Source organism: Sphaeramia orbicularis, chromosome 17 (genome assembly GCF_902148855.1).
Source record: "Sphaeramia orbicularis chromosome 17, fSphaOr1.1, whole genome shotgun sequence".
Lineage (NCBI taxonomy): Eukaryota > Metazoa > Chordata > Actinopteri > Kurtiformes > Apogonidae > Sphaeramia > Sphaeramia orbicularis.
In genome coordinates this window covers 15334271-15356460 of record NC_043973.1, presented here as the reverse complement: position 1 = coordinate 15356460, position 22190 = coordinate 15334271, and the positions used below count along the sequence as shown (strand labels likewise).

At 36.6% G+C, this 22190-nt stretch overlaps 1 protein-coding gene across 4 annotated transcripts in view; it reads right to left on the bottom strand.

The window, feature by feature from the left end:
* Positions 1-22190, bottom strand: part of kcnn1a (potassium intermediate/small conductance calcium-activated channel, subfamily N, member 1a) — a 113882-nt gene that overhangs the window by 46750 nt on the left and 44942 nt on the right. For all 4 annotated transcript variants that reach the window (XM_030161202.1, XM_030161204.1, XM_030161203.1 and 1 more), the window contains exons 2-4: positions 14299-14772; positions 8858-8953; positions 1207-1625 (exon numbers count right to left, since the gene is read on the bottom strand). In XM_030161202.1, the coding sequence (XP_030017062.1) occupies positions 1207-1625; positions 8858-8953; positions 14299-14772 (989 nt within the window). The remainder of the gene's footprint in view (positions 1-1206; positions 1626-8857; positions 8954-14298; positions 14773-22190) is intronic.

Genomic DNA, 22190 nt, shown 5'->3' with positions numbered 1-22190 from the left:
TGACAGCCCTGATGTAGAGTAAGGCCTTAATATAGATGTCACATTGACTAATAAAGAGCCAAAATGCAATCGTATGTAACCATAATTAGCATAAGTAGATAATAGTGAAAATGTGTCTGAAGTGTTACTGACATGAGTTGCACTTTATTGTCCTTTCTCTGTTTTCCAGGACCTGGAGTCAATGCTGTTTTCGCTGCTGCTGGTTTTCTCCCATGAGATTTTAACGCACTGACCAGCAGTGGAAGTTACTGATGGTCCGAGGGGATCCAGGGGGTTGGGCGTGCGAGGGGAGGTGGTTAGTGACAGGTGTTAACACGGGAAGTTAAGAGGAGAGGTAGAGGAAGGGAGTGGAGGTACTTAGTAAAAGCAGGCAAAGGTGAGCTGTCGGAGGAAACTGAGCATGTGTAGTCAGGGCCTGGCTGCAGACTTTAACTCTGAACTGATGCTTATCTTTAACAGTACAGCACATGTTCAGTATCATATTAGATTTGACAAGAGCTGCTGGTATAAATACCGCACCCGCCACCCACCCTACTCAAGTCCCCCTTCCACTCCAACTACGCAAAAATGACTTTAAAACATCAAAGCTAGCATTAACGTCTCATTTCCCTATGCAAATGCTAAATGAGAGAGAGAAAAAAAAAAGCTTTTCATTTCTCCCTGCCTCATTCATTTTCAGTGAGAATCGTTGCTGCCCCCATGAGACGAAGCCCGATGTGCAGTTTTGGGGAGAAAACGGGTTAGGGGATCCTGGGGGCTGCTCAGCATTACCAAAACAAACCATTCAGCAAACAAACAATTAGACACTCATGAATTATGGACAAGCCATCGAAAATAGCAATAAAAACAAGGAGTGGGGGGTTGTGGAGCGACTGCTGAGCTAATGAAACGTATATTATAAGGGTGTTTTAAATACTCAGGCAGTGGAATAGTATGTGGGCGTGTATGTATATGCAAGTGTGTGTGTGTGTGTTCCTGCACATGCCTGTACTGTGTCTACATGTAACCTGTCCTTATAATGGCACACATTTAAGTGAAACAGTGCAGATGAGTGACGGAAAGCCAGGTCACACTAAGAAGCGTGGGACAAAACACAGAGTGAAATCAGAAATGTGTGTCGTAATCCACAACGCGTGATTGTGCATCAGCCATTTTGTTTTTCAATTTGTCCCCAGCAACATCCATTATTTACAACCCTGTGATTACCTCTCGCAGACGCGCACAGTCCATGCAGCAATGATCCAGGAGGATATACTGAACACCAGCAAAACAGTTCCTGGACAGATGGTCATGAGGGTCTTCATGACAAAGCGTGTGTTGAAGTTGATCTTGTTGAGAGCGCCGATGCTGCGAGACGAAGCGTCCGTGAACAGCTTGGAGTGGAGTAACATGACTCTGCCGATCAGGTAGAGTCGCAGGAACATGGGGATGGAGAGGATGATGTCCACGTCAGCGTCGGCCACCGATGGCGTGTACGTGAAGGCCAGCCGCGCCGTCCAAGTGAAGACGTACTGACCCGGGATGGGATGGATGGCACACACCAGCAGCTCCAGCACAATGAAGAAGATCCGCTCATACGTCATGGCTATCCTCCAGTCGTCCGCACCATTGTCGACCATAAACAGCTGAAGAAAAACAGACACAGCGACTTTATTGTCCAAATTTTCTTCCATATATAAGTTTTTTTATGCTTTTAGTGTTAAATATTTTGCTTTCTGGAAAGTTCACCAACTACTGCGTTTTAAAGCTTATGCACCTTTAACCCTTTCATGCATAGTGGTCACTCCAGTGGACAGTTATTCTACAGCTGTTCTCTTCTATATTCATGGGTTTTGTTGTTTTAGTTCCATATCAGCCAACACAGTGGACACTTATGCACCATCCCATACACTGACATTCATACCATTACTGTAACTTTGCTGTTCTTGATAAAACTGATCTGCACTAACATGTTTGAGTGTAAATCCATTATTATTTGTAAGACAAAAAGTTTTTTTTTTTTGTATATTATCTACATGAAGTGAGTAATAACTAGCATTAGAATATGTTAAAATGTGAGAAAACATCAGACTAGCTCAGTGGTTCCCTACCTTTTTTGGCTTGTGACCCCATTTTAACATCACATATTAATGGCGACCCCAGACATTCAAAACGGAGACTTTTTTTTTTTTTGTTAAACTTAATTTATTTTCAATCATGTAATAGTTTGTTATACTATGTCACAAATAAACATTAATTTTAGACAACATTTAGGCTGTATAATGTATATAGTGCACCTTTTTAAAATTTTTATAAGGAAAAGTGGGTGGTGTTTTAATCATAATGACACATATATTGAATCATTACAACATATTTTTTATTAGTAATTTTTTTTTTTTTTATCAGTTATTAGAAACTTCAGGCGACCCCACATGGGGTCCTGATTCCAAGGTTGAAAAACACTGGATTAGCAGGATTAAAATGTTTTAATTTCATTGTTTTTATCTCACTTTCTGATATTGGGTTTTAAACACATGTTTCTTTAATTCAAAAATTAAATGCATGGACATTTTTGTAACTACATGAAAAAAAAAAAAAAACTCAATCGCAATTTTTTTTTCATGCCTAAGGAGGAATAAAAACACTCAAGAAAAAAATCTTGATAAAGGTTCTCATAATTCATGCATGAAAGGGTTAACTTGTAAATAACTGACACCACAGACTTCAGAATTCTACCATGTTGAACTCAAGTAAAAGGTGATTTATGTTTGTGACATAACCATGACACCCTAAAATGTAGATTTCAGATGCAGTTTAGGGGCCCATACTACAAAGCAAGTTCAACATACTACAGTATCTTTTCATTATCTGGATTCATTGAATATAAACAATTACAAAACAATGTAAAAGATGCATAAAAACAAAAAAATTTCAACGAAAACACAATGATGTAAAGAAAAAAAAAAGCAAAATAAAAATAAAATGATGTAAAAGATTCAAAAAAGGTGAAAACATGAAAAATGCAACAAAAACAAATAGCCAAAAAAAAATCTACAGAAATATGATGTAGAAAATGTAACAAAAAAAAAAACAATGTTGAAAAAAAAGAAAGAAAAACAAGATGAAAACATTAGAAAAATGCGACAAAAATGATGATGTAAAAAACACAAGAAGTGACAGATGAAAGATGAAAAAAGATGAAAATTTAAAAAAAAAAAGAACCTCAAAAAACAATAAAACCAAAATACATCAATACCAAAATAAATAAAAATATAACAAAAGGACTACAACAGCAGTGTCACAATGACGCAAAATAAAACGCAAAATAAAAATAAATCAATGTAAAAGACTCAAAAAAGGTAAAAACAACATGAAAAATGCAACAAAAACAAATAGATAAAAGAAAATCAACAGAAATATGATGTAAAAATGTAACAAAAACAAAACAATGTAAAAGAAAAAGAAAAAAAAGAAAAACAAGATGAAAACATTAGAAAAATGCGGCAAAAACAATGATGTAAAAAAAAAGAAACACAAAAAGTGACATAAAAGATGAAAAAAGATGAAAATAATAAAAATACCAAAAAAAAGAACATCAAAAAACAACAAAACTAAAACACATCAATAACAAAATAAATAAAAATACAACAAAAGGACTATAACAGCAGTGTCATCATGATGCAAAACAAAACGCAAAATAAAAATAAAACAATGTAAAGACTCAAAAAAGGTGAAAACAACATGAAAAATGAAACAAAAACAGACAAAAAAATCTACAGAAATATGACGTAAAAATTGTAACAAAAACAAAAAAAGTAAACAAAAAAAAGGAAGAAAAACAAGACGAAAACATTTGAAAAACGCGACAAAAACAATGATGTAAAAAACACAAAAAGTGATATAAAAGATGAAAAAAGATGAAAATTATAAAAAAATACCAAAAAAAGAACATTGAAAACAACAAAACCAAAACACATCAATAAAAAAAAAATAAATAAAATAAAAATATAACAAAAGGACTACAACAGCAGTGTCACAATGATACGTCTTAACTCATTAAGTCAACCCAGGTTTTCAGAATGTAGCTATAAGTACTTTCACATGAAAAAGAATAATCATATTTCTCACATGACCTAATCTAAAACCTTAAACAGATATAAGGAATATGAAGATATAACACAGGCTAAAAGCAACACAGCTGCTGCAGACAAAACCAGGAAGGAATACTGGCAACAAATTGCTGACTGTGTGAATGTGTAAATTAATGGGATTATCAATATCACTGCCCCATCGTTGAGGCACAAGTGAATCTGACTGCAGTAATTACCTCCACCGAGGAGGTCATGCCATCATTCCCCTTTGGCTGGCTGTCTATCAGTAGGATTATGCAAAAAAAAAAAAAAAAAAAACTGCCACAATTTCCATGGAGTTAGTGAAAGGGTCAAGGACAAGTCTCTTAAATTTTGGAGTGGATCAATAAAAAGGGGCGGAGTCTGTAAGTGGTTTTCACTTCCACTTAACCCTTTCATGCATGAATTATGAGAACCTTAATCAACTTTTATTTCCTGAGTGTTTTTATCCCTTTTTAGGCATTTAGCCATTTTAAATATTTTAATAAATTTCTTCCCAGGCTTATCACAGATTTTCCCAGGATTATCTCTGGACCTGCTGCGGTGGTCCTGCCTCTCTCCTGCCTTCATCATCATCACTCACCTATCCTCAACTGCCTGCATGTGTCTCCCCCTTCTCCCCCAGTCTCTATCTCTATCGCTCTCTCTCTCTCTCTTTCTTTACTCTCTCTCTTTAACCCCAACTGGTCAAGGCAGACGGCCATCCTCCAGGAGTCTGGGTCTGCTCCAGGTTTCTGCTGTTAAAGGGAAGTTTTTCCTTTCCACTGTCACCAGTCACAAGTGTTTGCTCCTGGAGGATTCTGTTGGGTTTCTATAAATTGGCTTAGAGTCTGGTTTTGACCAACTCTATATATAAAGTGTCATGAGATAACTTTTTTGTTGCGATCTGGCGCTATATAAATAAAATTTGATTGATTGAATGATTTAATTGGTTTTCCCCTGTAAGTCGCTTTGGAAAAAAGCGTCTGCCAAATGCATACAGGGTGGGGAAGCAAAATTTACAATATTTTGAGGCAGGGATTGAAAGACAGTGTATGACCAATTAGTTTATTGAAAGTCATGAGAATTTATTTGCCACAAGAAAATGTACATAATAGAAAATGTTTTTATTCTATGTGTCCTCCTTCTTTCTCAATAACTGCCTTCACACGCTTCCTGAAACTTGCTCAAGTGTTCCTCAAATATTGGGGTGACAACTTCTCCCATTCTTCTTTAATAGTATCTTCCAGACTTTCTCGTAATAGCTTTGCTCATAGTCATTCTCTTCTTTCCATTATAAACAGTCTTTCTCCACTCCAACTATTTTTGAAATCTCCTTTGGTGTGACGAGTGCGTTCAGCAAATCATACACTCTTTGACGTTTGCTTTCCTGATTACTCATATGGGCAAAAGTTTCTGAAAAGGTATGGATAATAGTGTTAGGTATGATTATGACATCAATATATGTTTGGTTTCAAAACAACTGACGTAGTGCCTGCTGAGAAAAAACAACTAAATGTTCATTGTAAATTTTGCTTCCCCACCCTCTAAACATAAACATAAACATGAAAAAAACAATGCGACTGAAAATTTTCTTATGAACCTATTTTTCATGGAGTTCCAAAAATGTACACTTGATACCATGCGTTTAATTTTTGAAGCAAAAAAAACATGGATTTACTGATATATCATGTGAAAACTATGAAATAAAAACATTTTTAATGCTGCTAATCTGCTGTTTTCTCACATTTTAACAAACTCAAATACTAGTCATTACTCACTTCATGAAAATAATATGCAAAAAAAAACAACTTTTTATTTAAAAAAAAAAAAAAGTTAATTGCAGTATAGTAACAATAACAAGCAATTGATTTTTTATTTTTATTTATTTTATTTTTTTTAGTTTAATTTATTTCGTATATGCAACAAGACAACATCATCTTACTTAGTCTTTAGAAATAAAACAGGTAGTAAGAGGTCATGGAAGAAAACAAAAAAACAAAACTTATACATATACATGACTTCATTTGCACATTCGAAAAGGAGTGGGAGGAAGTCTCATTTATTTAATCCCCACCCCTTCAACACTCAAACATGTTAGTGTAGATCCTTTTTATCTAGAACAGCAAAGTTACATTAATGGTATGAATTACAGTGGATGGGATGATGCATAAGTGTCCACTGTGTCGGCTGATATGGAACTAAAACAACAAAATCCATGAATGTACAAGAGAACAGCTGGAGAATAGCTGTCCACTGTAGTGACCACTATGCATGAAAGGGTTAAAACCAAGACATCTCTGGGATAACTTCGAACCTCAAATGGTAGCAGTTGGACACATAAAAAAAAAGAGAATAATAATAAACTAACAACTCAGATCTTTGTCATCATGGTATGAGTCAGTGGCACCAAAGGAGAAAAAAGAAGAATAGGTCATAATTGTTTTGTTTGTGGTTTAATAACATTGCGGTGTGACTGCTGTCCTTGGTGCAGCTCTGTGCTCTCTGGGCCCCTTCCCATTTACAATCGTTTATTCCACTGAATTGCATGTGTTGCTTAGATGTATTGTTATGGTGTGTAAGACAATTTTAGCCTTGTTCTTTTGGCTGCATCCCTGGCAGTGCTAAACACTCTCGGGAGCAAATAAAGAACACATACTGTATATAAATATGCTGCTCATCAGGGAAAGGCTTTAAATGCTCTCTAAAAACTCTGACCTTCCTATGGGACAAGTGCACATTATCTATCTCTAGAGTAGATTATGTGTAAATGTGTAAAGTCATCATGCAGATTCTTGTATCCTTGTAAAAAGTGAACCACTGTGGTGAAAGTGAAACCCCAGGGTTAAACCTGAAGTTACCTCATTAACTCATAGTACAGGCCCCCGGTCACAAAGACAAATATATATATAGTAGATCTATACCCAAGAGAGCCATAAAAACATAAAAACATGCACAAACTGTGATGCAATATGGAGAATATCATCTCATATCACAAATATAGACATTTACTGTATTTTATGTTTGATTATAACAGTGTTTCTCAAGCTGTGGGGCGGGCCCCTCAGGGGGGCGCAAAGGCTTGCCAGGGGGGTCCATGGGATCTCTCCTGGATGTTTTTTTTTTTTTTTTTCTTTTTCAGGTTAGAACATGTAGCAGGTGAAACTAATGTTTTTGCATTGGAGCATCCTGGACTCATTTTAGGGACGTACAACAAACAATCTACTGTCATGGTGATCTGTCAAAGAGTTTAGGTTTGGAGAACGGACAAGGATTGGACTGGAAAAGAAAAATGTGCAATGTTTCTGTTTTTGCACAGTTTGCACTTTAATGTTCTGAGATGTGCAATGGAAAAGGGCTCACTGCAGCCATTGATATTGTTCAAATGTTCATCGTTGTTACCAAAATTAGTTTGTTCTAAAAAAGTAACTTGATTGTCATAGTTGTAAGATAATTGCTCATTTCCTGTTTTTATTTGGAAAAACATTGTCTCGGAGCAGTCTGGTTGAGTTTATTTGTACTGTTCAAGCAAAAATCTAAGTTATTTTTAATTCTGCACAACAAATTATTCAAGGAAAACTAAAAAGTATTGTTATAATATTGATGTCTCTTTCAGTAAAAGTTATAATTGCACCACCACTCTCCTTTTAAGCACTTTTTTACTCAAATCTATATGACTGTTTGTTTTATGTGTGTGTGTATGTTTTTGCTGCTGACAACACTGTGAATTTCCCCATTGTTGAAAAAGCCCAGATGGACTAGTGCTAGTGAATTGTTTGTGTCTAATCATGTAAATTCGTTGCGTGCTGTGCTGAGAAATCTGATGTTTAAATTTATGTGTCGCCTGAATCACTCGGAAAATACTGTAATTTTATTGCTGACAAATCTTGCATATAGTGCTGTACGTTACACATCTCTGTTCTGGAAACACTGGTATGACTGCCTCTTGAAAGTATAGAGTTTTTTTTTTTTTTTTTTAAATGTATTTTATTCATATATATATATACATATATATATATATATATATATATATATATATATATATATATATATATATATATATATATATATATATATATATATATAATTTATTTATTTATTTATTTTTTTAATTGTATCTGTATTTCTCTCTTTGCTTTTTAATGTGGACCATGAGTCTGTAATAAAGCTTATCTATCTATCTATCTATCTATCTATCTATCTATCTATCTATCTATCTATCTATCTATCTATCTATTTATCTATCTATCTATCTATCTATCTATCTATCTATCTATCTATCTATCTATCTATCTATCTATCTATCTATCTATCTAATATCTTATGTTATCTTATGTTATCTTATCTTATGTTATCTTATGTTATGTTATCTTATCTTATCTTATTGTTATAGTGTTGTTAGGGTTGAGGGGGGCCTAGAGATTTTTTGTCCTCCAAAGGGGGGCCCAACAGAAAAAGATTGAGAACCACTGGATTATAATAACGTCTTGAATACAACTCAAAAACACAAAGACAAACCATCATAGTGTTGAAGTTTTACACACAACAACATAAAGGTTGTGTATGTGAATAAACATTTAACCAAAATGAATATTTACAATGTGTATACTCCTTTTATGTATACAATATTATTGTAAATTATGTAAAAAGCAAAATGTAATCTGAAAACCCCATCCTTAATGTCTTCAATATAATCATCATAACACCATCAGTACACTGATGTCGAAGCTGCTAGGATTTTGTGTTATTTGTTTTTGTGTTAGACTCACCTGGATTTCCCGGGCATGGTACATTATTATAAGACCAAGCAATATAACAGTGGAAAGGCTGATAAGGCATTTCAGTGCAAATGAGTATGAAGATTCCTGTGGTGAGAGAAAAAGACACAAAAAAACACATATATTAGAACTAGTCATGTTAAACAGCAACTTTTAAATTATAATAAATTATACTGTGCGGAGACATATAACTGTTCTTGCAGTTGCTTTTCGTGCGAGTTGAAATCAGTGATTTTTTAGTTGTATATTAATACAAGAAGGAAAATGTAGGTTTCAGTGTAAAATATGAAATAACTTATTCCACTGTGTGTGGCAATGCAGTAAGATCAAATCTTTTTGGGAGGAGGTTAAAACAGCAATAGAAAAAATGACTTCGAAAATCGTTCCAATGAACAAATATTAATAGATATGTGTCTTTTACATGCCAAAAGATCCATTGCAATGTTTTGGAAAAAGACCAGCAGGCCGAGTATTACATACTGGGTGAAGCAAATATTGACAACTTTTCCTTTGGAGAGACTGATGTACATACGGAAAGGAAGGCAGGATATGTTTGAAAAGATATGGGAACCTTTTAAGATGTTTGTTAAAAGTGTTGGTTTAGCAAATGACAATGAGGAGGAATAAATATTCAGTTGTGTAAACCTTATAATATTGTTAATGAGTTCAAATACCCGTAATTGTAACAGGGTATTCAATTATGTACAAATGTTTATGGCTGAGAAGTTTGTGATGTGTATATGTATTGTTTATTTGTAATTTTTTTTTTTTTTTGTTTGTTTTTGCTCGTAACACTTGTAATGTTGCAGGTGCCTCTGTTAGTGAGGTCTACATGCTTACTACAATTGTGTGTATATTTAAAAGTATATGTGTGTATATATAAAAAATGTGTTAATAAATATATTGTTAAAAAAATATATATAAATGAAATAACTCAACATTTCATAGGTTTAAAATGGAAGAAAAACTCAATACCATCCAGTATTATGTAATATTTTTGTATATAAGTAGCTTCCCGCCACACATTGCCACCACATAAATATGGACTAACATTTAAGCAAAGACACACACATCTACACACACAAGTACACTACTTATTAGCTTAAGAGTCTAGGGGAGACCAGATAATGGGGTTTTACACACAAACAGTAGAGTTAGGATGTTGCTAAACAATGCAGCTGCAGGTGTAGGTGCAGCCTGATATTATCTATGGACGCTTTTCCCCACCATCTAAACTACCAATTAATCAAAGCCCAGCACTAACAGGGGGACTTTCCACTTAATGGTAGGTGCAGAAAAGGCAAGGCTAGAATTAGCGGAGGGGGGGTGAGAATGGGGGGGCACACCGAACATTACTGGTGATAAATAGGCCAGCTGGATGTAAGCTCTGCAGTGCTGTGTGTGTGGTGTGTGTGTGTGTGTGTGTGTGTGTGTGTGTGTGTGTGTGTGTGGTGTGTATGTACACCGGGGCCATAGATCTAGGAAATGAGAACCTGTACTACTCGAGTTCCCCCTCTATGTTGGTAAAATGCCATTTGATAAATCAATTTAACAGCCATGGTGTGAAAATGCCGCTCTACAGCCGGCTAATGATCGCAGGGCTGTTATAATAATAATGACACAGACAACAAATGACAAAAACAACAAGTGAAAATATTGTTCATAATCGTCAGTGTGACAGCCAAGCTGCTCAATATTACTCTGTCCTTCGGTGGTCCATATTACACATATTATGCGAATGTATTTTTAGCAATCAACTAGATTGCTTTGGCCCTCAGGTCGGCCACATGTTCTCAAGACATTCTGATGTCTGAAATTGTTTTGAGAATTCCCTGGTGAAATAATATTGAGTAAACCAATTAATCCACCTGCCAGAGGTTCAAGGATTTTTCAGTCCCAGCGCTTGCAGCCTCTTAGCGGGTGTTAGCCTCCTTCAGGGCTCAGAAAACCTTGGCTAAACTTGGAGTGTGTGCCGAGTCTGTGATCTGACGTCTGATGGAAAATGGATCGTCCGCCGCGACACATGCTACCTGTCCTGATGTGGGCGAGGTGCGGTGGCACTCAGAGATGAGAGGTCATTCCCATTTCAGATGAGGTCAGCTTGATGAATGGACTAACCCTCAGTCCGTAACAGTCACAGACAAACCTATTGACTTTCTTAAAACCCCATAAATCATCCTATAGATTACCACATGGCATTACTAAACCAGAGAGACTCACACAGGAACACGTGAAAAAAATTCAACTAATTCTGAATGAAAAATCTGCAGTTATGTGTGTTTTGGGCTTTTGGATGCACTCGAATCACACATACTCCACATAATGCCCAGAGTCCTGTTTGGTCTTTATTCAAATACAGCTGGACCTCTTCACATTTCAGCCTTGTTTCTAGAGATTAAAGACACCTGTTCTGTGACCTCTTGTATACTGCAGTGCACTGCAATGTCAGCTGCTCAGTAAACAGCCCATAGCGTGATCGAAGCAGCGCTGAGTGCTCTGAGTGAATGATATTTTTTTTTCGAAATACCCTGATGCAGCAGAATTAATGGCTGATAGAGAAGGGTATTCACAGGTCAAGGGGCGGTGACCTGGTCAAAGTGACCCTGACACCAATCTGTCCTGCTGTTTTCACTTTTCAGCTGCTTGTTTATTTTCATTGTATGTCCTCTGATCTAGTTGTTTTCTTCAAATGTCCTCATATGTCATCTGAGCAGCCTGCATACATCTTGTTGTTTGGCAGCGTGTAGTGGTTGGCTAGAAATCACCATACTGTGGTGTGTAAGTGACAAGATGAACACGGCTGATCTGGTAACACTGTAGTATAGTGACAAACTACTTAGTGCAGGGGTGTCAAACTCATTCTACTTCAGGGGCCACATTCAGCTAAATTTGATCTGAAGTGGGCCGAACCAGTAAGATAATAACATAATAATATATAAATAATGTCAACTCCAAACTTTACTCTGTGGTTTAGAGCAAAAAAAGTAAATTTACATTATGAAAAGGCTTACATCTACAAACTATCCTTTCAAAAGATGTGAATAACATGAACAAACTGAAAAAAATAAGTGTAATTTTAACAATATTTTGCCTCAGTTTATCATTTACACATGTACATTATAACTTACAAATACACAAAACATTTAATAACAGGCAGAATATTATTAAAATTGTACTTAGTTCTCTTAAAACATTTCAGGTTGTTCATATTTTTTCAGGTTATTCACATTTTTTGCAAAATTCTACTTTGCTTTAGTGTAAATACATGAAAATATTTGCACTTACAAAGAGAAAAATTTGGACTTGTCATTATTTATATGTTATTATGATAGTATTTTACTGAATCCTGCCCACTTGAGATTGAATTGGTCTGAATGTGAAACCTTAACTAAAAGGATTGTAAATATCTTAGTGTAATTTTTGCGTTTTTGCACAAATTCATCCCAAGGACGGGGCTGGACCCTTTGGCGGGCCGGATTTGGCCCCCGGGCCGCATGTTTGACACCTGTGACTTAGTGGGAGGAAGTTGGGGTGGATATCGCAGAAATAAAACGGAGGACTTAAAGCTTCTGTTTTGTGTGTATATACAGGGAAACATTTCTATAATAACGATGAGGCTACTTGTAATTTATGTGATCTGTGAGGAAAGAAAACTGCTGCACCTTTTCTTGGCTCTGTTTTCAAGCCCATAATAGAAAGATTTTGGCCAATCACAGGTCTGTTCAGCAAAAGTGATTAAAGTGATTGACAGCTGTATTGACCAATTGCTGTCATCAAACAGCACTACGTCACTCATCTACAACGTCTAAAACCATGGATTTTCTGAGTGTATACTGTATACCAGGGGTCTCAAACTAAATTTCTTTCAGGGGCCACATTCAGCCTGATTTGATCTCAAGTGGGCTGGACCAGTAAAATAATAGCAGAATAACCTATAAATAATGACAACTCCAAATTTTTGTCTTTGTTTTAGTGCAAAAAACCCCATTAAATTATGAAAAATACTTACTTTTATAAACTGTCCAAACAAAAAAGATGTGAATAACCTGAAAAAACCTAAATTTCTTAAGAAAAATAAGTGCAATTTCAACAATATCGTGCCTCAACTTATCATTTATACATGTGCATTATGGATCGGATCTACAAAGACACTAAACTCTTAGTAACAGGCAGAAAATTGTTAAAATTATGCTTAATTTTTTTTTTAGATATTTCAGGTTGTTCATATTTATTCAGATTATTCACATGTTATTGTTACAGGATAGTTTGTAAATGTAAATATTTTCAAAATTGAATTTTATTTTTTGTACCAAAACAAAGACAAAAATTTGAAGTTGTCACTGTTTATTGGCATAATGTAATATAATTTTTTCACATCAAACCGAGGAGAAAATATGGAGTCATGATTTTTTGTAGGTTATTATGTTATAATTTTACTGTAGATCATATTGGTCTGTCTGTGAAACCTGAACTAAAATGAGTTCGACAGCCTTCACTGTGGAATTTTTTCACTTTAGAAATTCATCCCACGTGCCGGATTGGAACCTTTGGCGGGCTGCATTTAGCCCCTGGGCTGCATGTTTGAGACCCCTGCTGTATTGGGTGTCATTATTGTGCCTCATTACCAATAACCCCAGTGGCCACTTATGGTACTGCAGTGGGAAAAAAACCCGGGTGGCCAAAAAGGCATGTTTTACGTAGAACCAAAAATGATCAAAGTCTATGAAGTAGCAACAGGACACCTACAGCTGCAGAAAAAGGGTTGGAAATTACTTCTATATCAGTTTTTAGAGCATAGACACTTTGTACAAAATCTGTGACATCACTGCAATTTAGGTTGAATGGGAAACTACCATGACATTTTGGGGGTCTTGCACCATTAAGCAACTTCTAGATGGAAAGAACAGCAGCATGAATACTGTGTCATTTCTCCTGCTGCCTGTAACAGCACAAACCCATTAAACATTGATGTGGGTTGTGTGAGAGGGTATGGGTAAACAGAATATTGGGATAAGATGGTGTATTACTTAGCTTTGAATTATCAGATTCATAAATTTTATTACAATTGACATGATTTTATCTCCATCTAGTTTCTAATCAAACTAATCCTTTGACCACAATGGATATTAAGAAAAATTCCTACATGTAACCAAAGACTTTATTCTAGTTAACTTGAAATACTTCTTATTTTAAGCCTTAAAAGGAAAATCATAGGCTTTTCCTTTTAAGTCCACAGTTATTCACAGTGGAGCTCACAGCATACTGGTCTTTCTTTGCATTTCTTCAACACTCCCAACACCATTTTTAAATAATGCATGTCACTGTCTCCTCATAAATCTGACAGCCTCCAACCACACACAACTCAAAAATAACAACAGACCATGACAACATACAATGCTTCCGCCCATGCATCACACACATGCACATCCTACCTTAGTGTAAACCCCCCATGACAGTTCCGTCTCTGTCACCATGACAACAATCCCAAACATCCCAAAGATGAGTGCGTAGTCGCTGAGCCGCTTCCGTTTCTCAAACAGCGCCCTCCGGTGGCCGAGCTTATAGCCAATGTCCCTGTTCTTCTTCTGCGGCGCCCTGCCTCCGCCACGCCCACTCCCCTCCCTGACCAAGCTCTCATTGGACGCCTTGCTGGGGTCTTCGCCGCCGTTGCCCTTGGACACCACCACCTCCAAGCCAGAGCTGTGCAACGTCTGCAAGGGCTGCGTCTCCGAGTCAAGCTCCGCAAGGTTGCGGCGCGACGAGGACGCCAGGCTGCCCACTAGTGGTCTCACCACTCCGCCATTGTACTTGCAGGTGTTCATGGCTATCTGAGGGAGTCGGCCGCTGCTCTCGGAGAGGGAGGGCTTGGATCCAGCATGGCTCAGCTTCTTCTGCTCAGTAGTGGCCTGCCAACAGGAAGGAGAATACTATCACACACAGGTTTATACTTTATATAGAGCATTGTGGGAGTTGTATAGCTGTGGTTCTGGAAAGGGCACAGAAGGAAGAATCTTGCAAAACAATTTCAGTTATAAAAGCAAACAGATTTAGTGCTCACCAGGACATGAGTCCAAACAAACAGTATGAACCCAAAATATCAACAGCTCTCTCTGTGGGCTCTGTTTCAAGAGCTTGAACAGGCCAGTAACCAGAATAAAATGTTGCTGTTGCATGTTTCTGCAAATCGTCAATACGTATAATTTCAACACATTTGAACCAGAAATATCTTTTATATAATAATTTCTGTATATGTGCATCAGTATTAGAACATGCCACTCAGAAATTACATTCATATTTAACTTTCTATTGATGTTTAAGGATTGTTTTAGCAGAGGTTACAGTCATATGTAGTTGTACAGACTCATAGTAGGTGGTTAGGGTTTGGAAAAGGTACTGGGGCTAGGACTTAAGTCTGCCAAGATATGGTTAAAAATGACTACAACTATTTAGCAGCCTTTAATTCAAACTATTGTTCACATTGCAAAAGACTACATGAATCGTGATGAATTAGTAAAATAATTTCATTAATGATTGTCGTGCATCCACATTATTAAATTCAAACATCTGGCTTGTCAGATGGAGCCATGGACATACTCTCACCTAGACCCACCTAGTCATCAGTTCTGCACTGTTTACAGTAAAAATCTAAGTATATTCCCGTCCCATAATGCATTTCTGACTGTGAATGTACATTTCAAATGTGTCAAAATGCAGATTCTCCACCAGTTTAGCCTTAGACTAAGTGGGGAGTGACAGTAAGGTTAGGTTATTTATCTCAAGTCATGTTGGCGTTGCAATGCTAGACAATATTTGCCCACTTCAGATTCTTCTTATATTATGGAATCTAAAATCTAATGGGAGTCAGAGTTTTCAACCACCTCCTGCCCACTGAGGAACGACAGAAGTGTTCCGACGACCAGGCTGGCTAAAACACACTGTCAATGATACACATGTAATGAGAAATGTAGATATGAAGTGTATTCTTTCATTCAGACACATAACTTATCTTAGCTCTAAATACAGTGTTGAAACAAGTTACAGGTGAGACACAGAATGGTGAAAATATATTTACAATTTTACAGTAAAAAACCCTCAAAATGTGTTCTTTCTTGACTTGTTCATTTTTCTTCATAGAACACGCGGACCAGCTTGCGTTTAAGAAAGTGGCATCCAAATTGGATAGCTTGAAAACACGTAAATAATACATCAACTTTGACTTATAAATAAAACCATATAACCAATAGTGGACCCTACAAAGTGCAGAAAATTGAATCTTTGCGCTGCACAAATTTAGATATAAATGATTAATGCCCCCGATGACCCTGTTTCCTGTTAGAGAAGCACTCTTCCCCTGCAGAGATGAGCCCAAAAGAGGGGAAAGAGGAAGAAAGTGTCGTCTTTTTCAAGGCTTCAGATGTGCCACAGAGACCAAACGTGAGATTCCACCTGCTTTAAAGAAGCCATTTCTATTGAAGATACTGTACACTGTTAACTGGACTGGTGAGGTAAAGGGCTACATAGGGACAGGACGAATGGAATCAAATTTGAGGAGTTTAGCATGTACACTGAACAAATATATAAATGGAGCACTTTTGTTTTTGCTCCCATTTTTCATGAGCTGAACTCAACAATCTAAAACTTTTTCTATGTACACAAAAGGCCTATTTCTCTCAAATATTGTTCATAAATTTTTATCTAAATCTGTGTTAGTGAACACTTCTCCTTTGTCCTTTGCTGAGATAATTCATCTACCTCACAGGTGTGGCATATCAAAATGCTGATTAGACAGCATGATTATTGCACAGGTGTGCCTTAGGCTGGCCACAATAAAAGGCCACTCTAAAATGTGCACTTTTACTGTATTGGGTGGTCCAGGGGGGTCAGAAAACCAGTCAGTATTTGGTGTGACCGCCATTTTCCTCATGCAGTGTTCTTCATGAATTCTCTGAAACGCCTTTGGAGATGGCTTATGGTAGAGAAATGAACATTCAATTCACAGGCAAAAGCTCTGGTGGAGATTCCTGAAGTCAGCATGCCAATTGAATATTCCCTCAAAACTTGTGACATCTGTGGCATTGTGCTGTGTGATAAAACTGCACATTTTAGAGTGGCCTTTTATTGTGGCCAGCCTAAGGCACACCTGTGCAATAGGGTGGTCCAACAATCATGGTAAAAAATAAAGTTTCAGATAACCTCAATTAGAACCCTAGATTAGGTTTTGGTATTCAAAAGATGATTTAAGAAAAATTTGGAAGAAAAAGGAGATGTTTTAGAGGTTGCACAAGTTGCTGGAAGTTTCCTGGAAATTGACTAATTTTGCATTTTCAGCATAGCCGAGCTGACCTGCTAAGAGAAGCAGCAGTACTATCAAAACCAAGGTTTGAGTGCTTCATCTAGCAATATATGTATGAAGTAAGGCCGCCCACATCTGTGGTACTGGAGTGAAGAATTGGTTGGTCTGGCATTCTTCGACTCCAGTGTGACACCAGCGCAGAAGCAGCTGATGGTTCACAACATGATGGAAAATGAAGGTTCAGAGGTTCCACTAAAGCGTTGGGATGCCCTTAATCAAGCAGATTATGAAGGGAAACAGATCAGTGATTTTGTCACCACCAGCACGATGCCTTGCTTTGAAACTTTGGATCTGCCACAAACATTCTTCAGAATTCCTCCAGAAGACTGGGCTGATGATGAAGACTTTCAGAAGGATGCTCAAATTGTGCATTCCAGAAAAGTTATCAATGACGTTGCTGAAAGAGGGTGAAGCTTATTCAAGACTTCAACTGTAGCCGAACAAAAAATGAAGATCACAAACAGTACTTGCTCCAAGTTGTCAAAGAACACAGGAACAATTTTTGTAATTTCAATAAAGTAACAGTGGTTACTGGACTTTCTAAGTAACATTTTTATGCAAGTTAGTTTGATTTTGAGTATAAAATTACAAATTATTCTAATATGCCTTATTCATTTGGCTAGTTATGTTATAGTATATAGAGCAATCTTCAAGTGTCTTGTGCAACCTCTAAATATTAATTAATTTGCATACAATTTTGACCGAAGTAATTTGGCCAGATATGGAACCAAATGCAGGGTTCTCTTCCAGAGAATCTTAAAAAAAATTTTTTGGACCACCCTACTGTGCAATAATCATGCTCTCTAACCAGCATCTTGCTATGCCACACCTGTGAGGTGGATGGATTATCTCAGCAAAGGAGAAGTGTTCACTAACACAAATTTAGACAGATTTGTGAACGATATTTGAGAGAAATAAACCTTGTGTGTACACAGAAAAAGTTTTAGATCTTTGAGTTCAGCTCATGAAAAATGGGAGCAAAAACAAAAGTGTTGCATTTATATTTTTGTTCAGTGTAGTATGTACAACTTTATTTTGGCAGTTTTGAGCATAAATCAGAAAAATACTGCAATACATTAATCTGTTTATGCTGTGTGTATATTCTCTAATTCAATGCTGACTAGTGTTTTTCTTCATTGTACAGTTTTTAAATCACCTTCACATAATGTTCCCTCTTTTAAGTCGCCTATCACATCTGCTGTTCTTGGAAGATATAGGACCCTGTGAGTTTCAGTCCTGGTTCCACAGACAAAAAAAAAAATGTTCTCCCCATTCAAGTGCTGTGGAGCAGTCACCCCAGAAGCATCTATCTGCCTGTCTATCCCCTGCCCTTCAGAGACTCGGGCAGATTATCATAATGGGTTATGAAAACTTCACATGGAACAGTGCTTTTTCCGAAACAAGTCGGGGGTGTGTGATATCACTGCTGGCCCTTTTTATTAGCCTTGACAAAGCATGCCTAATGCCTTTAAATGTGCTGGTGGGAATAAAGAAGGGCGGCCCTAATGGAAATTTACTAACTCCAGTCCTGTGATGCTATCGTCTTGTGCATATTGTGGCTCCATGAGAACAGGACTAAAGGTTAAGGATTAGTGCAGCCCATAGTGTCTCTAATCCCCTTTTCTGTATTAAATTGCTTTTTAATCTGTGCCATTAGGACCCCTCTACAGTTTTGAAGACTGTACGGTGAGTGAACTTTAGGTTTGAATGACAAGAAATATTGTAGAAATTGATGCTGACAGGGCAATAGTGGTCTAGATGATGTCTGCCACACTCGGTAACGAAACTGGAGCCACAAATTGGTGACGTCTTCTGATTTTTTTTTCCAACATCGGGTATGCTCTATATATAGAAAATATCAATATGAGAAATATTATTGATGCAGAGGCTATACTCTGAGACAAGACAGCAGAAATAAAGTCGAAGAATCATGAAAAATGTTCTGTTGCAGGCAGTGTTATCCACTAAAATGTTGCAGATATTGTTTTTCTTTACCAGCACAGACTAGCTTGTATCATACACACAAATTGCAAGAGATATTTAAGCTGTTTTTTTTTTTTTTTCCTGCAGTCACTCCGCCAATCTTTTAAAGGTGTTGAAATCTACACCCTTTCTGATTCTGAGAAACTACACAGCATCACAACTCTTTTCATTTTATGTGTCTGAGAGGCAAAACATGATGTCATTTATGCTCAAAAGAGAGCGTCTTGCTTTTGTGCTGTAAGTATAATACAGTAACTAACTCTGAAGTCCTGCTCGGAGTATTTTTAGCTTCAGTCAAATTTTCAGAGTGGTTTTGAGATGTTTGATATGTAAATATGGATACAGAGTGATGATATCTAAGGAAATATTCCAGAAACTCACCCAACAACCTCAAACACAAGCTGTGTAGATTTGTAGGAAATGTTGCTCATGTTGTTTTGAACATTTGCAGAAGTCTATTTTTATCACACAGCAATAAAGTATAGGAGCGACTGTACTTCCGAATGGAGATTCATTAACTCAGTGTTTTTCAACCTGGGGGTCGAGACCCCACGTGAGGTCGCCTGGAATTCTAATGAGGTTGCCTGACATTTCTTGTAATTGTTAAAAATAAAAACTTACTAATAAAAAATATATGGTGAGTTGAGACAATCACAATACATGAAAGACATGACAAACTCTGAAGCTGAAGCTGAAGCACTGTGGTACTGTTTATCTGTCAAATGTTCATTGTGGTCAGTTTCAGATGCTGCAGCTCTTTCATAATTCATAGTTTGAGTTATTGTTTGTTCAGTATTAATTGTCAGCCTTGTAAATCCAAGCTGGTCTGACTGTACTTATCCTGACCAAGGAAAATAAGATTCTCACTTTGTGCATTAATCTACACCTGGCTTTTCTGCAAAATATTACATGATCAAAAAAATAATAATTTTAGCAAAAAAAAAAAAAAAAAAAAAAAGTCTCCATTTTGAATGTCTGTCTAGGGTCGCCAGAAATTTGTGATGTTAAAATGGGGTCACGAGCCAAAAAACGGTTGGGAACCACTGAATTAACTGCTTATACCCTAAACCAGGGGTGTCAAACTCATTTTAGTTCAGGGGCCAGATTCAGCTAAATTTGACCTGAAGTGGGCCGGACCAGTAAAACATAATAACAATCATAACATAATTATATATAAATAATGTCAACTCCAAACTTTTCTCTATGTTTTAGAGCGAAAAAAGTTAATTTACATTATGAACAGGTTTACATCTACAAACTATCCTTTCAAAAGATGTGAATAACATGAACAACCTGAAAAAATAAGTGTAATTTTAACACTGTTCCGCCTCAGTTTATCATTTACACATGTGCATTATAACTTACAGATCACAGTGGATCTACAAACACACAAAACATTTAATAACAGGCAGAATATTGTTAAAATTGTACTTACTTCTCTTAAGACATTTCAGGTTGTTCATACTTTTTGCAAAATTATACTTTGTTTTAGTGTAAATACATGAAAATATTAACATTTACATAGAGAAACATTTGAAGTTGTCATTATTTTTATGTTATTATGATAGTATTTTACTGGTCCTGCCCACTTGAGATTGAATTGGTCTGAATGTGGAACCTGAATTAAAAGGATTGTTAACTTCTTAGTGTAATTTTTCCATTTCACAAACTCATCCCAGGGGCTGGACTGGACCCGTTGGCAGGCCGGGTTAGGGTTAGGGTTAGGCCAGCTAACATTTTTGACACCTGTGCCCTAAACTCATACTCACATATCTTAGCAATAGAAACACTGAAGAATGCAACGCAGAATGTAGCCCTAATGTGGTTTCCAGTGACCAATTACACAGTGATTGATTGTGTAATACGGCCATGTTGTGACAGTCATGGGACGTAAAAGGAGAACATCCTGGGTTGTTCCAGTAACGTAAATGAGCAGAAATGATGATAGACAACATGGCTGCAGAGCTGCTGTTACATCCTCGGCTTTTGTTACCTTTTTCCTGCTGGTCATCCATTTATTGAACATAGGCAGTGCAAACACATCGCTTAGTTCCAAAGAAAATAAAAGAAAGAGTACAGGTTAGGCCTGTGCAATACGACGATAAAAAAAAAGCATCTATGTCTTCATATAATGTGCAGCCATTTATTTTGTTATTTCTCAAATTACTCTTTTTATGGCTATATTCTCAACAGCTTCACCCCGCTATTATTCGGTTTCAATTCATAAAACTTAAGAGCAGTTATGGCTGACAATAGCAAAGCATATGTACAGAGTAATAGCACATACCTGACCCAGACTGGTGAGGGATATGACAGTTGTACATCACACTTTTGTAGGAATATTTTGGTCTAGTGAGTCTACTAAAATCACTGACATGTTTAACAGGTTTTATACTGTATGTTTGGTTTAATTCTTTTCGACCATATTCAGATTTTTGTCCTAGTAACTTCTGCATCTTTTATATTTTGTGGCATGCTTATTTGAAACCTTGCAGAAAGGTACAAAATAACAAGAGAAACATAATTAAATATCAAGATCTACGTTATTTATCAGGAATACAATAACAGGCTTTTCCATTTGGTCATTCTGTTTCAACTGACATATACTGAAATATTCACAAAAAAGCCTTGCATATATACCTAATGATCTTGATCTACCAGAATTGTTCTATTTTTTTATTTTTATTTTTTTTAGAAAAATGCATATTGTTAAATGTACATATATTTCATCAGCTGAATACAAAAATATGTTTTTAAAAATCTTCTTTTTTTGTCAGTATATTTTTTACATGTAACACACACTTAAACTGACCCTCTGCATTTAACCCATCACTAGCTGAACATGCAGGAACACACCACACACTAGGAACCAAGCCATGTCAAGCACCTGGGGAGCAAATTGGGGGTTAAGTGCTTTGCTCAAGGGCACATCAGACTACAATTTCTTTGCCAGTCCAGGGAATCGAGCCAGCAACCCTCTGGTCACAA